The sequence below is a fragment of the Anoplolepis gracilipes genome, chromosome 8, assembly GCF_047496725.1.
Source record: "Anoplolepis gracilipes chromosome 8, ASM4749672v1, whole genome shotgun sequence".
Classification (NCBI taxonomy): domain Eukaryota; kingdom Metazoa; phylum Arthropoda; class Insecta; order Hymenoptera; family Formicidae; genus Anoplolepis; species Anoplolepis gracilipes.
This window is the reverse complement of record NC_132977.1, coordinates 4494288-4512943: the sequence shown is the minus strand read 5'-3', so window position 1 is coordinate 4512943 and position 18656 is coordinate 4494288. Positions and strand designations below refer to the sequence as shown.

The window sequence follows — 18656 nt, the reverse complement described above, 5'->3', positions numbered from 1 at the left end:
AGACTACTTGATTTCCAGAAATATATTTTATAATCAACACAGTTTTGTTCCGATAAAGGCTATTTCAAAGTCATTTTTTGTTATTCAAGAAAAAATAAATCAGAAGAACCATCTAGAAGATATATATATATATACATACATACATAGATATAGAAATCTGTGCATGATAGAGTCAATTTCCTCTTACATAAAAGTCTATTCTCTTTATCATTCCATATATGAAGATATTAAAATAGAATTGTAAAAAAACCAATAGAGAGTTTGAGATAATTTATAATTTCTTTTGACAATATTATAACATAAAATATACATTTTATAAATCTTGTAAAATATTTACTTTTCTGTGACTTTATTTTTATACTTTCATGTACGGAATAAATCGAATTAATATATAAAAAATAATATATAGTAATCGAATTAACAATAAATGAGAAACAGGCGATAAATAAGACGTAAATTCTTTCTTTTAATTTGTCTTTATTAATATTAAGTTATTAATAAGTTTAGTTTCACATCTTTCGGTCTCTGATTTAAATCATCATCACAGAGATTGAAAACTGAACTATCAAATTATAAGAAGAAAAAATTTGAACTTTACTGCCTGTTTTCAAGTAGCCCGATTTTCTACTATTGACATTATACATGAAAGCCTTCAATTTGATGTTAATATAAAAAAAAACTGTATAATTGCATTTAAGATTAAATGAGCAATTATATTTTGCAGCTGCAATTATACTTTGTATAAATCATGAATCGATTCTATTTATTATTCTTTGAAAAATTTAGCAAATAGTGAAAGAATGAATACAAGATTACATATCTCAAGTCACATGTCAAAATAAATTATGAAATATCTCGTAATATTGATTTTTTTCTGATTTTACTTTTTACATGTAGAATAATTGGAAGAACCAAGTAAGAAAAAAACAAGAAAAAAAATTCATTCAAAATTCATATAAATTAATTTAAAAAAACGAAAGAAAAAATCTTGAACTCTCGTCTTTAGCTAAAAAAATCTCTGCTGAAAATATCTTTTTTGAAATCAAATATAATCTTTATCCAAACAATTTTTTATATAAAATGCATAACCTAAGATTTATTAAAAATGATAATCTAATGAAACTAATTATAAGTATATTATTTTAAAATGTTAGGCTTATAATTATTTTAATAAAAATATATGTTTGTGTACATATGTATGTTATATTGTATGTTGAAATGTAATCCTACGGACAAACAATGCGCTTCGATGAAGAAACATTGGCGATCCGCTTGATCCTCGCGCATGCTGCTTTTTCACGTTGTCGGGGTTGGTTGGTTGTCGGACGGCTGGGGAAAGCGCAGCGAGGGCGGCTTGGGCGAGCTTTATATAAGGGTATGACTTTGTAACTCCGCCACTGGTTTTGATTAATGCGGCCGGGACGGATTTGCCCTTGTATCGTTTGTTGCCGCCACTCGTTTTTTCCCCACGAGTTTTTTTTACAAGTAAACAAGGCAAATAAACCACATTGATTTCGCTATCGTCGTCGGCAGAGCGTTTCGATTTTCTTCCTGTCATAGAACAGGTGTTCTACGCGGTTTAATCGGAAATCTTGCTCGACGATAGAAAGTACACATGTTTTTGAGTACGAGACCGCCGGACGATGTTTTCATCGTCGGGGAACAAGAAATGTCCGTTATTTACATTTTTGCAGCCACCGTACTCGGTATTATCGGCTTCTTCGGATTCACTCTAAATCTGCTGGTCCTCTTGACAGTTGTTAAAAACTCCACCGTGCTATGGACACCCAACAATGTGATCCTCATCAATATGGTTGTGAGTATTAGAACCGTTTATCGATTTATCGAATTTACAAATAATAATCTATACGTAAAAATTAATTTTTCTATATTTTAAAGTGCAATTTTAACAATAATGCATTTTCTGTGGATTTTGATAAAAATTCATACGCAACTGCAGATGCTATAAAAAGAAATTATAAAAATTATAAAAAATAAAGAAATCTCTATATACGTATGTAGTTTAATATTTTTTTAAAAATTTTTTTAAGAATTATTAACAACAATATATGTCAGGATTTTTTTCTAATAAATTTATCTTTTATTTATTTTTTATTAAGAAATATAATATATGTATATCTGTGTTTTAATAATCTCTTATAGATAGTTATACTTAACGTAGTATAGTTTTGTAATCCAATTTTTTATGTGAAAATAAATATTATAAATGTCAACAAAAATTAACAGGAGCATATAAAAGGCAAAGCAAATCGAAAGACTAATTGTAAATAAAGTTTTACTTGTCAAGTTGTGAACATTCTGAGATAGAGAAAAAGACAAATATCCAATACTTTGAAAGTTTCGGAAGTCTTTTAATCAATCTAATTCAATGTAATTAATGAAGAAGTATATCTTTGCTATTGATTTTTTATTTATAACAATTCATAAAAAATATAGCAATTTAAAAAAGCAATCATGCACATTTGTTCTTATATTACTAAAGAATATTTTAATTAGCTAATTAAATACAACACTTATTTTAATTATTTATACAGTATATTTTAATTAAATATACAGTAATACGTACGTTTTACAAGCTTTTATTAAAATTGCAAATCTAGTTAGATACATATTGATATCACTCTGTACTGTAACAACATATTATTCTATAACGTTGTAATAATTATTAATTGCAGTTTGAAATTTTAAAATAATACAAAATAGACTTCTCTATTGTGTTGATTCGCATCGCATTAATGAAACTTACACGTGTTTGAATTGATTGTTTAATATAGATATTTTTACTTATTTATATCATACAATGTATTATGAGAGAAACTCTATCGTTTAAAACATACTCCTACAACAATATCACGCGATGCATTGTGAAAGAAAATCCTGTCGTTTAACATACTCCTATAGAATCAATGCGATTAAATGGAGCATAATAGTATAGATAATATTATTTATTTTTTGCTTACAGAGCATTTTATTGTCTTGTACAAACACTAAATTCTTCGATTTTTACAAGAAATATACATTCTATTTATTTCACTTATTTAAAAAAATAGAAAGCTTATACAAAATTACAAGATATCTTAAAATTATAATTTTCATCTATAAATATTTCAGTCAAGTTGATGTTGTTGAACTCAAGTTTTCTGTAGCAAAAATATCGAGAATATGTCGGACAAATACTGTAACTGATGACCTGCAAACTTTAAGGAGTATACTCGGAATTCAAAATTGCCCTTTATAACAATTTCTTTTTAAAATATTTTTAGACAAAAATAATTGGAAAATCAATTTTGAAAAGCTATTAGTGTGTACGTGTATTAAAAATTGTAATTGAATCAAAAATAATAACTAAAAATTTTTAATAATTAAAAATATAATTGTACTCAAAATGTATAATTTTATTATCATCTACACGGTAAAAATTTTGTGTTAAATTTAACATATTTCTCGTGTCCCAATTTATCCACTCTAATTTTAATGTTAATTTAACAGAAGACAAATATGTAAAAAATTAACACAAAAATGTGAATTAGTGTAAGATTCATTTGTTAATTGTGTTGTTTTAACTCTTAGAGTGAATATTAACTCAATGCAGAAAAGTTAACATAACGACAGTATGTTACATTAACACAAGAGTATGTTAAAAATTTAACACAAAAATTTCTACACAAGAAAATTTCAACAAAAATACAAAATATTTTTTATCGTGTATTCATAGCATTATTATTTTATATTTTTATTTTTTTTTTAATTTTATTGTATGTTTTTACTTTTCTATATGTTGTTATTCTTTGCTTTTGATTTTTTATTAAAAAGGACGAGATAAAATAAAGAGATAAGTAACCAGTTTATAAAGTGTAGAGTTATAAATAATTGTTTACCAAACCTATTTATAAACATATATATGGTAATTTAGGAGGATATTTCGACATGATAAATTTTGATATTATTATAATTCAGCAACATTGTAAAAGTTGTTGTGAACAATATTAAAACTGATTTTAACACAGAAAATATGACAGAGAAAATAGACGAAATATCAAAATGTACTCAATTAATCCAGAATTATCATTTCTATGATAGCATAACAAAATATTCATAAGTTATCTATTGATAAAGAACTATTCAAAAAAATATATATAATTTTAAATTAATTAAATTAAACCTGTAATATTCTACAGATGTATATCACAGTTTTAATTTAAAAGTTATATATGTAATGTAATATTATAATTATCAATTATTCATAAAGAGAAATAATGAAAGTAGGGGAAATAAATTTGCTAATAAAGTAGCATTTACTGTGAGAAGATAAAATCAAAATAAACAATCGAAGCAAAATATGTTACGATATGTGTTGACGTTCTTAGATATTATTAATTTAATGTTACTTTAATTTTATAATTTAATATTACTTCAAAAATATGAATATCAAACCTTGTAATTCGTTTAAATTAATTTGATTGAAAGGTATAATAATTCTGCAAAAAAAAGTTTCATAAAAAAATTAAATATTAATTTAAATAAAAAATTATATAATTTTTTCAAATATTATAATTACAGACATGAATTCCATAAAATCTCGTTTATTCAAGAATTTTAGCATATAGTTTTAAAGAGTAAACCTTTTTTATTATTATACTTTTGAAATTTTGAGAAATACAAATTTACTATCTGCAAAAATTGTTAAAAAACTTAGTATATAAAATGTAATATATAAAAATATCTAATTGTAAGTTTAAATTGAAGGAAATTTTATATATTAGGACATGTATACAGCACACAAATGATCTTTTCCATTTTAATTTTTGTAAAATTTAAAAAAACATTTTATTTTATTAGCTTTGTCAATTATCCTAGAATAAACGCAAATAAATAATATATATAAATAGATATTTCTAAGATTTGCATAAGAACAAACATATTTCCAAATGTCATAAGCTATCTCTACTTCGAAAATAAGGATAAAAGACCTCAAGAGAGGTTTGAATTTATGTGATAGACAAGTTGTATTTTTTCATACAGCCATGAAAAACTTTGTCTCAATGGTGTCACGGTATATGTAGATTGGCAATGAAGAAAAAAATCTTAAAACTTCATTAACTATACGGCGTACAAATACACGTGCCATGCATTCGAAAACAGATTCTGAATACATTAAGCAGTATACATGTCCGTATCGTCCTTTAATGTATACAATCTATAACCTTTGACCAAAATTTAATTTAAAGTAAAATATTCTGGATCTATGGACGCCTATGTTGCCTTTCGTAAAATCAAAGTCTTATATAAAGCGAATCTTTGAAGAGAAATTAGTGTTTTTTTAAAAAGTCTATTTAAGTTTTCTTTTAAATGACTGATTTTACAAACTATCTGCGTTAAAGATATGCATAATAATATGTTGTCAACATATTCCAACCTATACATATAATCTTTTCGCGAAAAGATTGTTCAAAAACAAAATTCTAATTCGCAAAATACGCATGAAACTATTAAAGGATTATACAGAAATATGAATGCAAATACATAAGAACACGCTTTTTAGACTAACAAAAAATCAAATTGCACATAATTTTTCCTAGAAAATTAAAATTTAATTTAAGCTTAATTTAAATTTATACAAAATTGGAATAACACTTACACATTTTTATATTTTCTATAATCTTTGAATTTAATTTAGATTAAATAGAATTTAATTTTCATTTTAAATATATGTAATAAAGTTGCGCATTGTTTATGTTTTATTGATCCTTCAAAGTATTTCCATTCCAGGAAAAGTTTCTCTACTACGATAACATTGTTTTAAAAAAGTCAATCAATCAAATCGATAAATTTGACGTATTATATTCTTTTGTGTTATTTATAAGACTTTTTTATAAATACATATTTATATAATTAATTGCCAAATATAAGAAAATAATATAAAGTATTTGAGTTGTTGTCTAAAACAGAAAAGCTAACAACTTCAAAAAATACATTAAATACGCTGTTAATAGATTAATATAAACAAAACCTTATTGAGATTTAGTTTTATATAATGCTTGATACATTTATTGCAACAGGCTGGAGATTTTTTAGTAGCTGCGTTGGGAACTCCTGTTACAATGATCTCTGCGATTGCTGGTACATGGTATTGGAATCATAAAGTGTGTCTGTGGTATATATCATATTTATTTATTATTATTTGAATGCACAGAGGGGATGATTTTTTTGAATAATTTGTTTGGATTTATTTATTTTATTCAAACAACATTATCTTTATTGACCGAAAGTATTATTTCTTTGAATTAAACAATATTATATGATACACGTATTTTAAAAATCAAATAATGTTATTAGTTTCTTCAAATAAACAGCTTTTTTCGATTATTTCAAACATAAATTTCATTAAATTTTATATAAATCTAAAGAAATCTTTCTCTCTGTATGAATATGTAGTACAGTAATATTTCCAATTCAAATTATTTACCATTGATAAGTTATATACATATTGTATAAAATTTTTCAAATAAAACTATATATCTTTTCTTATATAAAACTTTTTATTTTTCATTCTGCATATAAAAATAATAAGGTGAGCCACAAATCAATAAGAGATTTTTCGTACATATGTATATATTAAAACATGTGCTGGAGAGTATCTCAACATCCAATGTAAAAGTGTCAATTAATATATAAATTAATATATAAAAATACTAACAGTTCAGTTATGACTACACAATTTTTGAGCTATCATCGAGCGTTATCATTTCTCTTTTTATCTAGAATTATTTCTTATATCTTACTTTCTCAATTAAAATATCTCAGAAATTATTCAAACAAATTAATTAAAAAAATCACAAAGTAATCAAAAATTTATTAACAACATATTTGTTATATTATATAATATAATATGGGTAGAAGATTTTTTAATTGCAATTAATCCGGATAAAATTGATAGATTCGATCCTGAATTTTTAAAATATAAATTGTCACAAATTTCAAAACGTAACATGCAAATTGATTTTGTCAACAACTGCGTATAATTTCTCTTACATATAGTGATAAGTAAAATTCTTTTCTCTTTATTAATTTTAAACATCAAACTGGATAAAAAATATTAAAAGAATAATAAATACAATTATGAAACAATTTTTTTTCTTTCTTTCTCTGAAAATTTAAAAAAGTCATGTTTGTACACTTGATATTTGCGATAAAAATTTTAGTCGTCACTGAACAACTGTTCTCATATGACTAACTCTCTTGGGTGCTAAAATACACAGAGTCCCATGAGAGAAGTTTTCATCATCCTAAACCGTTTAAACTAACCCAGCTACAGTTGCCAACCTTTAATATTTTAAAAACGCCAATTTAAAAAAAAAAAGTCTGAACAAATATCACATACATTCTAGTATTAAAAAAATTCTAAGGTAAGAATTTTTTCTAAAGTAAGAATTCTTTTTGTATAATATAAAATACATTTTATTGTATAATCTCACTTTAATATTATATTTTTATATGCAGACTGATAAGAAGAATTCGTATTTGTATAAGAAAAAATATATACAATATTTTATAATTTCAATAAAATTATAATTTTAGTTTAAGAAATATGAATAATCTTTAAATTTTGGAAGAGGGGTCAAAACCATACTACTCATAAAATGTTTCTTTTAAAAACAAATATAATTTTGGTTTGGAAATATTTTTCCCCAAGAAGTCTACAATTTTCAAATTTTTAATGTATATTATTTTATGTAGAACATCTTGTATGTATAATATTATTATACATGTATATAATTAACTGTAAAATTTGATATGTTAATTATATACATTATGCCTCTCTTAATTTATAAGTAAAAAACACTTAATAAGATTAATATTAAATTACAAATATATAATTTATGTTTTAGAATAATTAATATTAATATTTTATTCAATAGATTTAAATTACATAAATATGATAACTAGATTCCTTACTTTAGGTACGCGTGGTTTATGACTACCATGGGATTCGCTAGTATTGGTAATTTAACAGTAATGGCAATAGAAAGGTTCCTGCTAGTGAAATGTCCAATGAAAATATTATCAATAAGGTAATGAATTATTAATCACGTATTGTACATAAGACAAACAATAACAGATACACACAAGAGAGCATACATACACACATGTATAAGGATAAAGGGAAAACTTATGCAAACTAAAATTTTGTTATTTTAGACGCGAGTTTCAAGCTTAACGTTTTTTTAATTTATTTATTTTGTAACTATTATTGTAAAAAAAGCATGTCGTCAGCAAGAAGTGAATACTCCCGCTCCTGTCATGTATAAAATTTTACTTAACTTTCAGAAAATAATTTTCCTTTTTTTCTTATGAAACGGAATGTAGGGATTGTGATACAAACATCAGGCATAGTGAAATGAATAATTTGCCCATTCTTTGACGTTTACGCTTTCCATTGCATACATACTTTCATCGCGACGTTCTCCAGGAAGTTGTTACTCATTGTATTTACGAAATGTTCGTTAACACCTTTAAAACATGATTTGCACATAAATTTGCACAGTTTGTAATAGGTTTTAATTGAGTTTTAATCGTGATAAACTCCATTATTTATCGTAGAAGACCGAGAAGTAACAGAACGAATATAAATAAATAATAAACATAGTGCAATTAGATTTAAAAAATTTTAAATCAACATCACGATATTATATTTCTATCTATATAGACATTTTGGCACATTGCATTTTTTATATAATAAAAAAAGAACAGTATTTGGTATTACCTTAGAATCCTTTGAATACGCATTTGTGCTTTCGCAATTAACGACGGATTAAAAATAATCTCCTTGTTATCGATGCAATTGCTTTATTTTACGCATCTAAAAATGACCGAGTAACCTAAAAAAGATCAAACGGATTTTTAATCCGCTTTAACAATAAAGTTATTCCTTTAATGAGTTAAATATTTCACTAACGAGTTAGGAGTTTTCATCACATACTGTAACTATAATAAATTATTCTGTTAAGACAAAGAATTTATACATAATGTATTCATTTAATATCTTCATTTATCCTCTCTTTCTGTTAAAAATATAAATTTAAAAATTGAAAAATGTAAATCTTGACAAATTCATTGTTTTTTTTTTCAACAGAAACATTATAATAATCTTTGAATTGTAAAAATAAAAAAGATATTGAAAATAAATTGCTTTTAAAGATTATGTCAAATTATTTTAAATTGCTTTAAAAATAAAAGTAAATAATAAAGTATCCTCTCTTCTTATTTTTAACTTTAATTTTTACTTAAACAAAAACTAAATATGCTTACTTATAATTTTTTATTAAGATTTTCTTTACCAAAGCTTTTTTTAATTTAAACATTGAGAAATTATTTTTAAAAAATGCTTTTTTGTTACAAAAGCTACGTTTCATTTGGCATATCGTAACGTTCGCGAAAATCCTCTATCTTTCTTTAATTTTCGTTGCATAACAAGAATGAAATAATTTCACGAATATTGCAAACGTGAACGTGCAGACAATTTTAAATTAATTTCGAATAAATCGAAAAATACGTCCTTTGTATCTTCCTTTAAAAAAGAATTTTCAAATTTTTTAACATTTTGCATGAAATTCACATATGAAAATATATTATATAAAAATTTTTTGTTTTTATGTTTTTCTTGCGTTTTGCTTGTCTATTTATTTTTCTAATATCTTATAACAAATTCTGAAAATAATGATAAACTGTATAAACTGGAAAAAAATCAAATAGAACCATGCCCCTATTCGTAAAGTTCAACTTGAATTGCGTTCAATTGAGTTTGATTCATATATTCGAGTAATTAATAATTTCGGTAACTCGATTATTTTTTTATTATGGAAATTTCTTTTTAAATATTCAATATTTAAATTTAGTTAAATTTTAATGGCCTATTTTAATCGCCAAAGTGTAATAAGTCGATAAAGATGGAATGACTCTCTTTTATATAAAATTCAAATGTAAATTGACTATAGAGAGAGCTTCTCTATAGCCTATTTATTTATATTTGAATGTAAGTCACGCAACATTTTATATACATTATATATTTTCACACAAGTTTAAATATGACCTGAAAAAATATTTCTTCACGGATGCGCTTTTTTATTTTAATTAATATAAATTGTTTAATATAAATTTAAAAATTTTCCAGCAATAATATAATTATAATCATCATAATTATAACATTAATTTTAATATTTTGTGTAAGTTCTTGTTCTCAACGTCAAATATTTACTTCTTTGTAAATTTGTCAATTCTTATAGACAAGCTTACATATTAGCGTTTTTGGTTTGGATATATGCACTCTCCTTATCATTACCACCGTTTTTCAATTGGGGCAAATATGGTCTGGAGGCTGGTAACATATCTTGCAGTGTGTCCTGGGAAGTACACGATCCTGAGACGCATAATGATACTTATATCGGATTTTTATTTGTTTTTGGATTTTTCCTTCCCGTCATAATAATTATCAGCAGTTACTACGGCATTATAAGACGTTTGAAGAATGTGAGTAAGAGAATTGGTAAGTTTCTACTGGATTTCATCAGTAGGAATAAATCTGGTTACTTACATAAAGTTAAATATAATTCTTTTTTACTTTATGATATGCTAGATACAATTTTTGTAGAAAAAAATTATATTCGGCATATTTAATAATGTATTACAGTTTTAGAGAACTTTTAATTCCTTTAATTCGACTATTTCTAACGAAATTTATTAGACGCTTTATTACTTATAACAATAAGTATTTTATTCTCACTCCAGGTCAAAATAACAGACGGGAAAGGAAAATCACAATGATGGTGTACTTAATGATCCTTGCTTTTCTAATCGCCTGGTTGCCCTACGCCATTCTTGCACTCGCAGTTCAATATTTTTATGTGAGTATTACTAAACATGAAAATTAATTTAATATTCGAAAATAACCCGTTAAAAGCTGATTTAATTAATTTGCCACTTATGTCAAATTACAAATTGGCACACTAATGCTAGGATGTTTCTAATTAATATTCATAAAATGAGGAAATGACAGGACAGTATTTTATGACGTATACATTCAAGTAGCAAAATTATTTTATCCAATCGCGACGAGATCAAAAGATTGAGATCAAGGCAAATCTGTCTATATTAAGATTTAATAACCGACACGCCAATAGCTTCTCAACGCCTTGATCAATTTCTCTTCACGTGTTACAAACTTTGACGGATAAGAAAAGCTCATGAAAGATAATTTATATGTATATTGCAGGTACAAACCTCCCACATCGTAACGGTGCTGCCCGCGCTTCTCGCAAAATCCTCCATCTGTTATAACCCTATAATATACGCAACATTGAATGTACAATTTTGTCACACTTGGAAAAATTTCTTCTCCAGTTATACAAATTCGAGGGTTATCAATAACACAGGAATGACCACAATGAATAACATAGAAATGAAGAGTCGCAAATCGTTAATAAATCGAACAGAAAGATAAAACTTTGTACCTTTTGTGCGTCTCAGAGCTGGTGCACAGAGGGGAAGAATAATACATCGAGAAAGATGCTATCAGAGACCCAACAATGAATGAGCAGTAGAACGGGAAGGAGTTTTTTTTATTCTTTATTCTGTGTTTAAAGAGAAGGAATCTGAATTTTCCATATAACAAAAATGTTTTTCATATAAATATACTTTTTCTTTTACTTTAATTTGACATCTGCTTACTGATTTAATCTTTGTTTCAAAATAAATATTAGATTAATCAAAAAGTTTTCTCGTCTTAAAAATTCATGTAAAATCAAAATTTTACTGAATAATGTGTTTATTGTTTCGTTGGACTAGTTTCCTCCATTTTTCAGGTAGAAAAAACAATACATTTTTAAAATATATCTTGATCAAAATAAAAATGTACAATTATCTTTTTATTTTTAAACTCATGTCAAATACAATAAACAATTAATTCTTCTCTCACATATTTTAACTTTCAAATTATGTATACAAACATAAAACCAAGTGTACTTAAGATCAAATGACACTGAAGCTATATACTGAAAAAAATAAGAAGACTTTTTGATAGATTTATTCTCTTTGCTAACTCGATACGCTATATTGCTACAAGCTCTAATGTTGCCCTTACTATATTGATCTCTGCCTATTTTTTAACAAAGATAGCATAAAAGATAAGTTTATTTTATGTCACCAGTAATAAAATTAATTGAGTGTCATTATTTTTCGACCAAACTGGTTAAAAAAGCTTTATTGAGTTTTAAATTGGCTTTACAATCGACGACATTTCGACCGTTGGTTTAGATCCTTTTCAAGTCTGGAATCGATTAACAAAATGATATTACATTATTTTAGTTCTTTACTCTGGTGTCAGTATGGTAATGTTCTTGTATATGTTAACGTTAAATTAATTAATTGTATGTACCTCCCACGGCCTGACTCTTCAAAAAGTTAAAAACACGTTCATGCTACATAACACTTACACGTTAGCGCAAACACTAAAGCTGTGTATAAAATACAGAATAAACAAATATACGTCTCAGGTCAAATTCGTTGAAATTTCTTAATAATATTATTATAAATCGGATTCAAATTCTCGATGTCTTTTTGTAAATTAATTGAATTATCGTGCATCTTAATAAAAAACATCTCCGCAATTTCTCTCTTTTTAATATGCTTTTCATTATGCAATATTGTGGGTGTTGTCCAATTAAAATCATGTGCAAATTCAGTCCTATGCTTACTGACAACAGAATGATTGCTAGTATGCATTTTTATATTATTAGTATGTTCTTTAATGCGTATTTTAATTGTCTTTTTGTCTGTCCTATGTATATAGCGTCACAATCCTTACAGTCAATTTTATAAACAATCTCTGTCATAATAGATTTATTTAATTTGTCCTTGTCACATCTAATTAGACCACGAACTGTTGATTTCACTTGATGTATCCTTCTTATTCACTAACATCCCGAAAGATTTGGTACTTGAAGCTATCAAAAAACGGTGGGCAGACATCTCTAACAACACAACGTTCAATTTAAACCAATTCTTACACGCTATCGACACGGTTATAGAATCCACAAGTTTCAGTTTTGACGGGCAATTTTACGAACAAATTTATGGAAGCCCCATGGGTTCTCCCCTCTCACTGATATTAGCGGATTTAGTTATGGACAATTTAGAGACGTATTGCATAAAAATGCTGGATTTTGACATTAAAGTATATTATAGGTATTTTGACGACATCTTCACGATCGTGCCATGTACAAAAGTACAATAGATTACATTCTGTCAACATTTAATAGTTATCATAACCGTTTAAAATTCACACATGAAGTAGAAGTGAATACTAGACTAAACTTTTTAAATACTACAATAATAAGGTGCAAAGGAAAACTGATAACGGATTGGTTTCAAAAACCGACTTATTCAGGCAGATACCTCAATTATTACTCTAGCCACCCATTTAAATATAAAATGAATACGATAAATAGCTTAGTTGATCACGCGATTCTTCTATCGGATAAACGGTTTCAGGCAAACAATATTAACAAGGTTAAACAAATTCTAAAGAACTGTTATCCCCCCCACATCATAGAACGTGCATAAAAGAATGTGTAGTCTAAAACGTCAAAATAAACCAAACGGGGATGAGAGCACTGAACGACTCGACATTTCAAAGTGCGTACTAATGCCGTTAGAAATCTTAGCGAAAAAATAAACAAAATATTCAGGGATACAGACTTAAGGATTGTGTGTACGATAGCGAAAAAACTGAACAAACTAATTAGATGTGGCAAGGACAAATTAAATAAATCTAATATGACAGAGATTGTTTATAAAATTGACTGTAAGGATTGTGACGCTACATACATAGGACAGACAAAAAGACAATTAAAAACACGCATTAAAGAACATACTAATAATATAAAAATGCATATTAGCAATCATTCTGTCGTCAGTAAGCATAGGACTGAATTTGCACATGATTTTAATTGGACAACACCCACAATATTGCATAATGAAAAGCATATTAAAAAGAGAGAAATTGCGGAGATGTTTTTTATTAAGATGCACGATAATTCAATAATTTACAAAAAGACATCGAGAATTTGAATCCGATTTATAATAATATTATTAAGAAATTTCAACGAATTTGACCTGAGACGTATATTTGTTTATTCTGTATTTTATACACAGCTTTAGTCTTTGCGCTAACGTGTAAGTGTTATGTAGCATGAACGTGTTTTTAACTTTTTGAAGAGTCAGGCCGTGGGGAGGTACATACAATTAATTAATTTAACGTTAACATATACAAGAACATTACCATACTGACACCAGAGTAAAGAACTAAAATAATGTAATATCATTTTGTTAATCGATTCCAGACTTGAAAAGGACCTAAACCCAAGGGTCAAAACGTCGTCGATTGTAAAGCCAATTTAAGACTCAAATAAAGCTTTTTTAACCAGTTTGGTCGAAAAATAATAACACTCAATTAATAGCATAAAAAATGTATTCAACATATGAAAGATGCATTATTCGCTTGAAGAACTCAAAAGTTTGAATGTATAAATGTTTGGAATATGTGTACGTTTCTTAGCACAAATCAAGTAGTCTCGATTTTATAAGAAAAAGATTAAAAAATCTAAAATAAATGTTCATATAAATAAAGTTACAAAAAAAAGAGATAAATATATATGTATATTCCACCACATTGATTGTGCGGGTCATTAAAATTAAAAAACCACATATCTATTCAATCGATAATTAATTTTAACTTGAATTGATATTAATTCATCATTTTGTACACAATATATATATATATATATATATATATATATATATATATATATATATATATATATATATGATAATGTATTAGAGTATATTAACAGAGTATATATAATGTATTAAAGTATGCTAATTTAAATAAGGTACTGACAAACTTTCGTCATTTAAGAACTGACAATATAGAAGTAAAGAAATTTTTAAAGTCAGAGAAAAAATTAAACATTGATGCTATTTTTCCACTCCTTCGTCCTTTGTTTGTCAGCTATTTACGTTTCAAAAGACTTTTTGCAGATTAATATCTTTCACTAATGTTTTCAGTGTCCTTATATTAATTAAACTGTTGATATAAATGCATTTAATTTGTCGCTTTTGCTTTTTTTGCATTTAATGCCACATGCTAAATAGTTTATTATAATAAAAATGACATTGTTTTAATAAACAGTAATTAATTCTGATTTTATTGTTTGTATAATTAGTTTAGCGTTAGTATAAAGTAGTAAAGCTTATTATAACTTGCTTAAATTTTTATATAAAAACGCTTTATTATTTCCTTTTGTATGTAAATGTGTTTAAGTAAATAATGAAAAAAATGCAGACTCATTTTTTTCAATACAATTATAATTTTAAAAAAGTATATTTTATAATTATTTAAAAAATTTTTTCTTAGACACATGGCGCACACACGAAAATATATGCGTTTAAAAAACTTGTTTTAAATTCGTAATAAAAAAAACTAAATTAGTTTTACTCCAAAGCTAAATATTTTTGAGTCTATATAGTATATTACAAAAACTACGTAAAATTTTGAAATAATAAAAATAAAATATAACAAATAAAAAAATTAAATGCTATAAAAAAGCAAAAGAAAAAAAACAAAATACTAATTGTAAGTTACAGAAATATTTAATGCGGATATGTATTATATTTCACACAAATATAAGCGCAAAATATAAGAAAAAAAACAGAGAAAAATAAAAATTAAATAAGTGTATATTGACATGTAAGATAATAAAGAATCTGATTTACTCTTATCTCTCTTAATTTAAAAAATATTACGATATTGAAAAGATTTGACGACAAGATATACTAAATTAACAATCTCTTCGAGTAATAAATTTACAGGCAGACAGAATAAAATAACAATAAATAATTTTTACATCTAAAAAAGGAATATACTAACTATGAATTTATAAAATAAATTCGTTAAAAAATTTAATTAATCTAATATTTGAATCTGATAATTGTCGTACACAAGTTTCAGTTTTATTCAATTATATCTGATAATATATTATAATGTTATATTTAGTCATAAGTGATTATTTTATCAATTCCAAATAATTCGCGAGACAAAGACATAAACAAAAACATTCATTACAAATTGATCGCTAATTGAAATACAATGTGTATTACATACATGTTTTATAGTAAATTTTATTTTATATGAAAAATGTATTTTATATGTATAAAATACATCCCTGTATAGAGTTGTACTTTTAATGCAGTGAAAAAATAGTGACAGATTTCGTGTAACGCTATAGATAAATTTCAAATTTTTAATTTCTATATCTAAATTTTACTTTGATTTTTACTTTATCAGATTACATAATAAAGAAATTACACAAAAAAAATTATATAATTCAAAATTACATAATGAAGAAATTCTATTAAGTTTTTTTATGTTTTATTTTAAAATATCTTTTTGTGTTTCTTAGAATAAAGAATATAATAAATGTGATATAAAATGTTTTTTCCGACTTTGTATAACCAATGAATGCCGTATAACATTGGCCGCGTCAAAAGGGAATCCATTGTATTGTAGTACAGTTGACGTTTTTGGATCCTACATTAAAATACGATCGCGCGATTGCGTTACACGAGCACGACCATGCCGCGCGGAATCGAGCATTATGATTCGTAACACGTGCAATTATGCCACATCGGAGAAAGTGAAATCGCGAGGAAAATTTACGGTCGCCGCGTTCGTGTCGCTCTCCGCGAATTCTTCTTAACATTTTCTGGATGGTCTCTGGTTTAACGGAGATCCGCGTCTCTTGAGAATTGAGAAATCTCTCCTCGTTTCATGTTCCTCATATCTCTACTAACGCGAAAAGCCTAGCTAAGTCTGTCTAATTATTATTAAAACAAACTACTTAATTAATATAATTTGGTTAAAACAAAACTGTGACTGAGGATGAACTATAATAAAGTTAAAATGTTGTATATATATTCTTGTCAATAAAACTTTAATTTGCACCTTAAAATCGACATTTTAGTTAATGCTAGTCTACTTTTCGATTTTAATCAATCAATTATAAACAATTTATTGCAAATTAAAATTCCAATTTATTAAAACGCTTTATTGAAAAATTTACAAAGCGCGACTTATGAACTTGTTTTTGTTCTTTTTAACTGTTGACGTTTCTTGATAATTTTTCTCTCTTGATTTTATAGTTTCCAATGTTCGAGTCTCTATAAACGGAAAAGTGGGATCAATACTGATCAATATGCTTACCTATTAAAAAAAAATTATAGAATACAGTTTTAATAAAAGTAGAATATTTTGATTGAAGTACTTTGTTCTCTCAAGAGATAAATAATTGGCATTTTTGTAATAAGGAATAATTAGTTATGTAATAATATAATATAATATTACAGTTAGTTATATAATAATATAATATTGCAGTAACAATTGGAATATAATTATTTACTGCTATTATTCAATACTAATTAAATATACAATAAGATAGGGATATGTATCATAATAAGATTATGTCCTAATTTATTTACTCTGATAAAATATTTTGTTATATCAATATATTCCTATCGCAAAGCTTTGATACTAAAGAAAACTAAATTCTTGTAATATTATGTACGCTAGTTGTTTTCGTCGAATTTTTACGCTTCGGCAAACCTTTCAACGCAACATATATTTGTTACACACACACACACACACACACACACACACACACAAACACACACAAACACACACACACACATACGCATATATTTTTCGATTATTATATAATATTCAAATTTTTTGAGTAAATTTATTTATTTTTTTGTTACCCGTTTGATTAAACATGCCTTTTATTATGAAGAAATACTTAACAGAATTTTTGCCTCAGGCAATTTAATTATATCACAACTTTCATTTATTAAGAATAACTCGATTATGCCTCCATGTTTTGCGAGATTATTTAGAATTAAAATTAAAAATGTTGATTTGTTTTTCGTGAGCAAATAATTGAAAGACTTGACCTATATATAGGTCAATCAAATTGATATTAAATGAAAAATTCATGGTATATATTGAAGGTTAACGTGAAATATTGCACAAGCATTTAACATTAAGAAAAAAGAGTGCGCAAGTGCGAAGGTATAAGTAATTCTGGTTACATTTAAAATATACTAAATATAGTAATCGAGGCTAACCACTTCGTACCTATTTCGGTATGGCTGTCAATTATGGTCGCTTTTACATCACTGTCACGTTTCTGCATTGATATGCGCAATTGAGACGCATCAATATATTATGATTCAAATGTCCTAAATCCATTAGTTTAGTCTATTTTCAATCCAATTTAATTCAAATTCACGTTAAATGAGTTTATTAAGAAAATAATTTCTCAACAAAAAATTAAGTGTTCAATAAATAAGATACGTTTATTGAATAATTTAATAACTTCAATAATCTAACTTAAATAGCATTTAAATAATTAAATATCATTTCAACTTCATAACTTAAATATCACTTAATAACTTTAATAATTTAGTCTTATAACGTATTAAAGATTTATAGAAGTTGTAAGAGTAAACAAGCTTATAATTTCAAG

At 25.7% G+C, this 18656-nt stretch overlaps 1 protein-coding gene and 1 long non-coding RNA gene across 2 annotated transcripts; one reads left to right on the top strand and one right to left on the bottom strand.

Annotated features, from left to right (window-relative positions):
- The first annotated feature begins 1387 nt into the window (after nt 1–1387).
- On the top strand, nt 1388–11518 carry LOC140668578 (green-sensitive opsin). The gene is made up of 6 exons (XM_072897738.1): nt 1388–1816; nt 6081–6175; nt 7983–8093; nt 10305–10564; nt 10807–10922; nt 11291–11518. Exons 1-6 carry the CDS (start codon nt 1616–1618, stop codon nt 11516–11518), a joined length of 1011 nt encoding a protein of 336 aa, XP_072753839.1. The 5' UTR covers nt 1388–1615.
- LOC140668584 (uncharacterized) lies at nt 2768–12644 on the bottom strand. The gene is made up of 4 exons (XR_012047199.1): nt 12452–12644; nt 12158–12343; nt 11299–11648; nt 2768–3218 (listed from the first exon to the last, which is right to left on the bottom strand). It is a non-coding gene; the product is annotated as an uncharacterized lncRNA (long non-coding RNA).
- Nucleotides 12645–18656: the final 6012 nt, after the last annotated feature.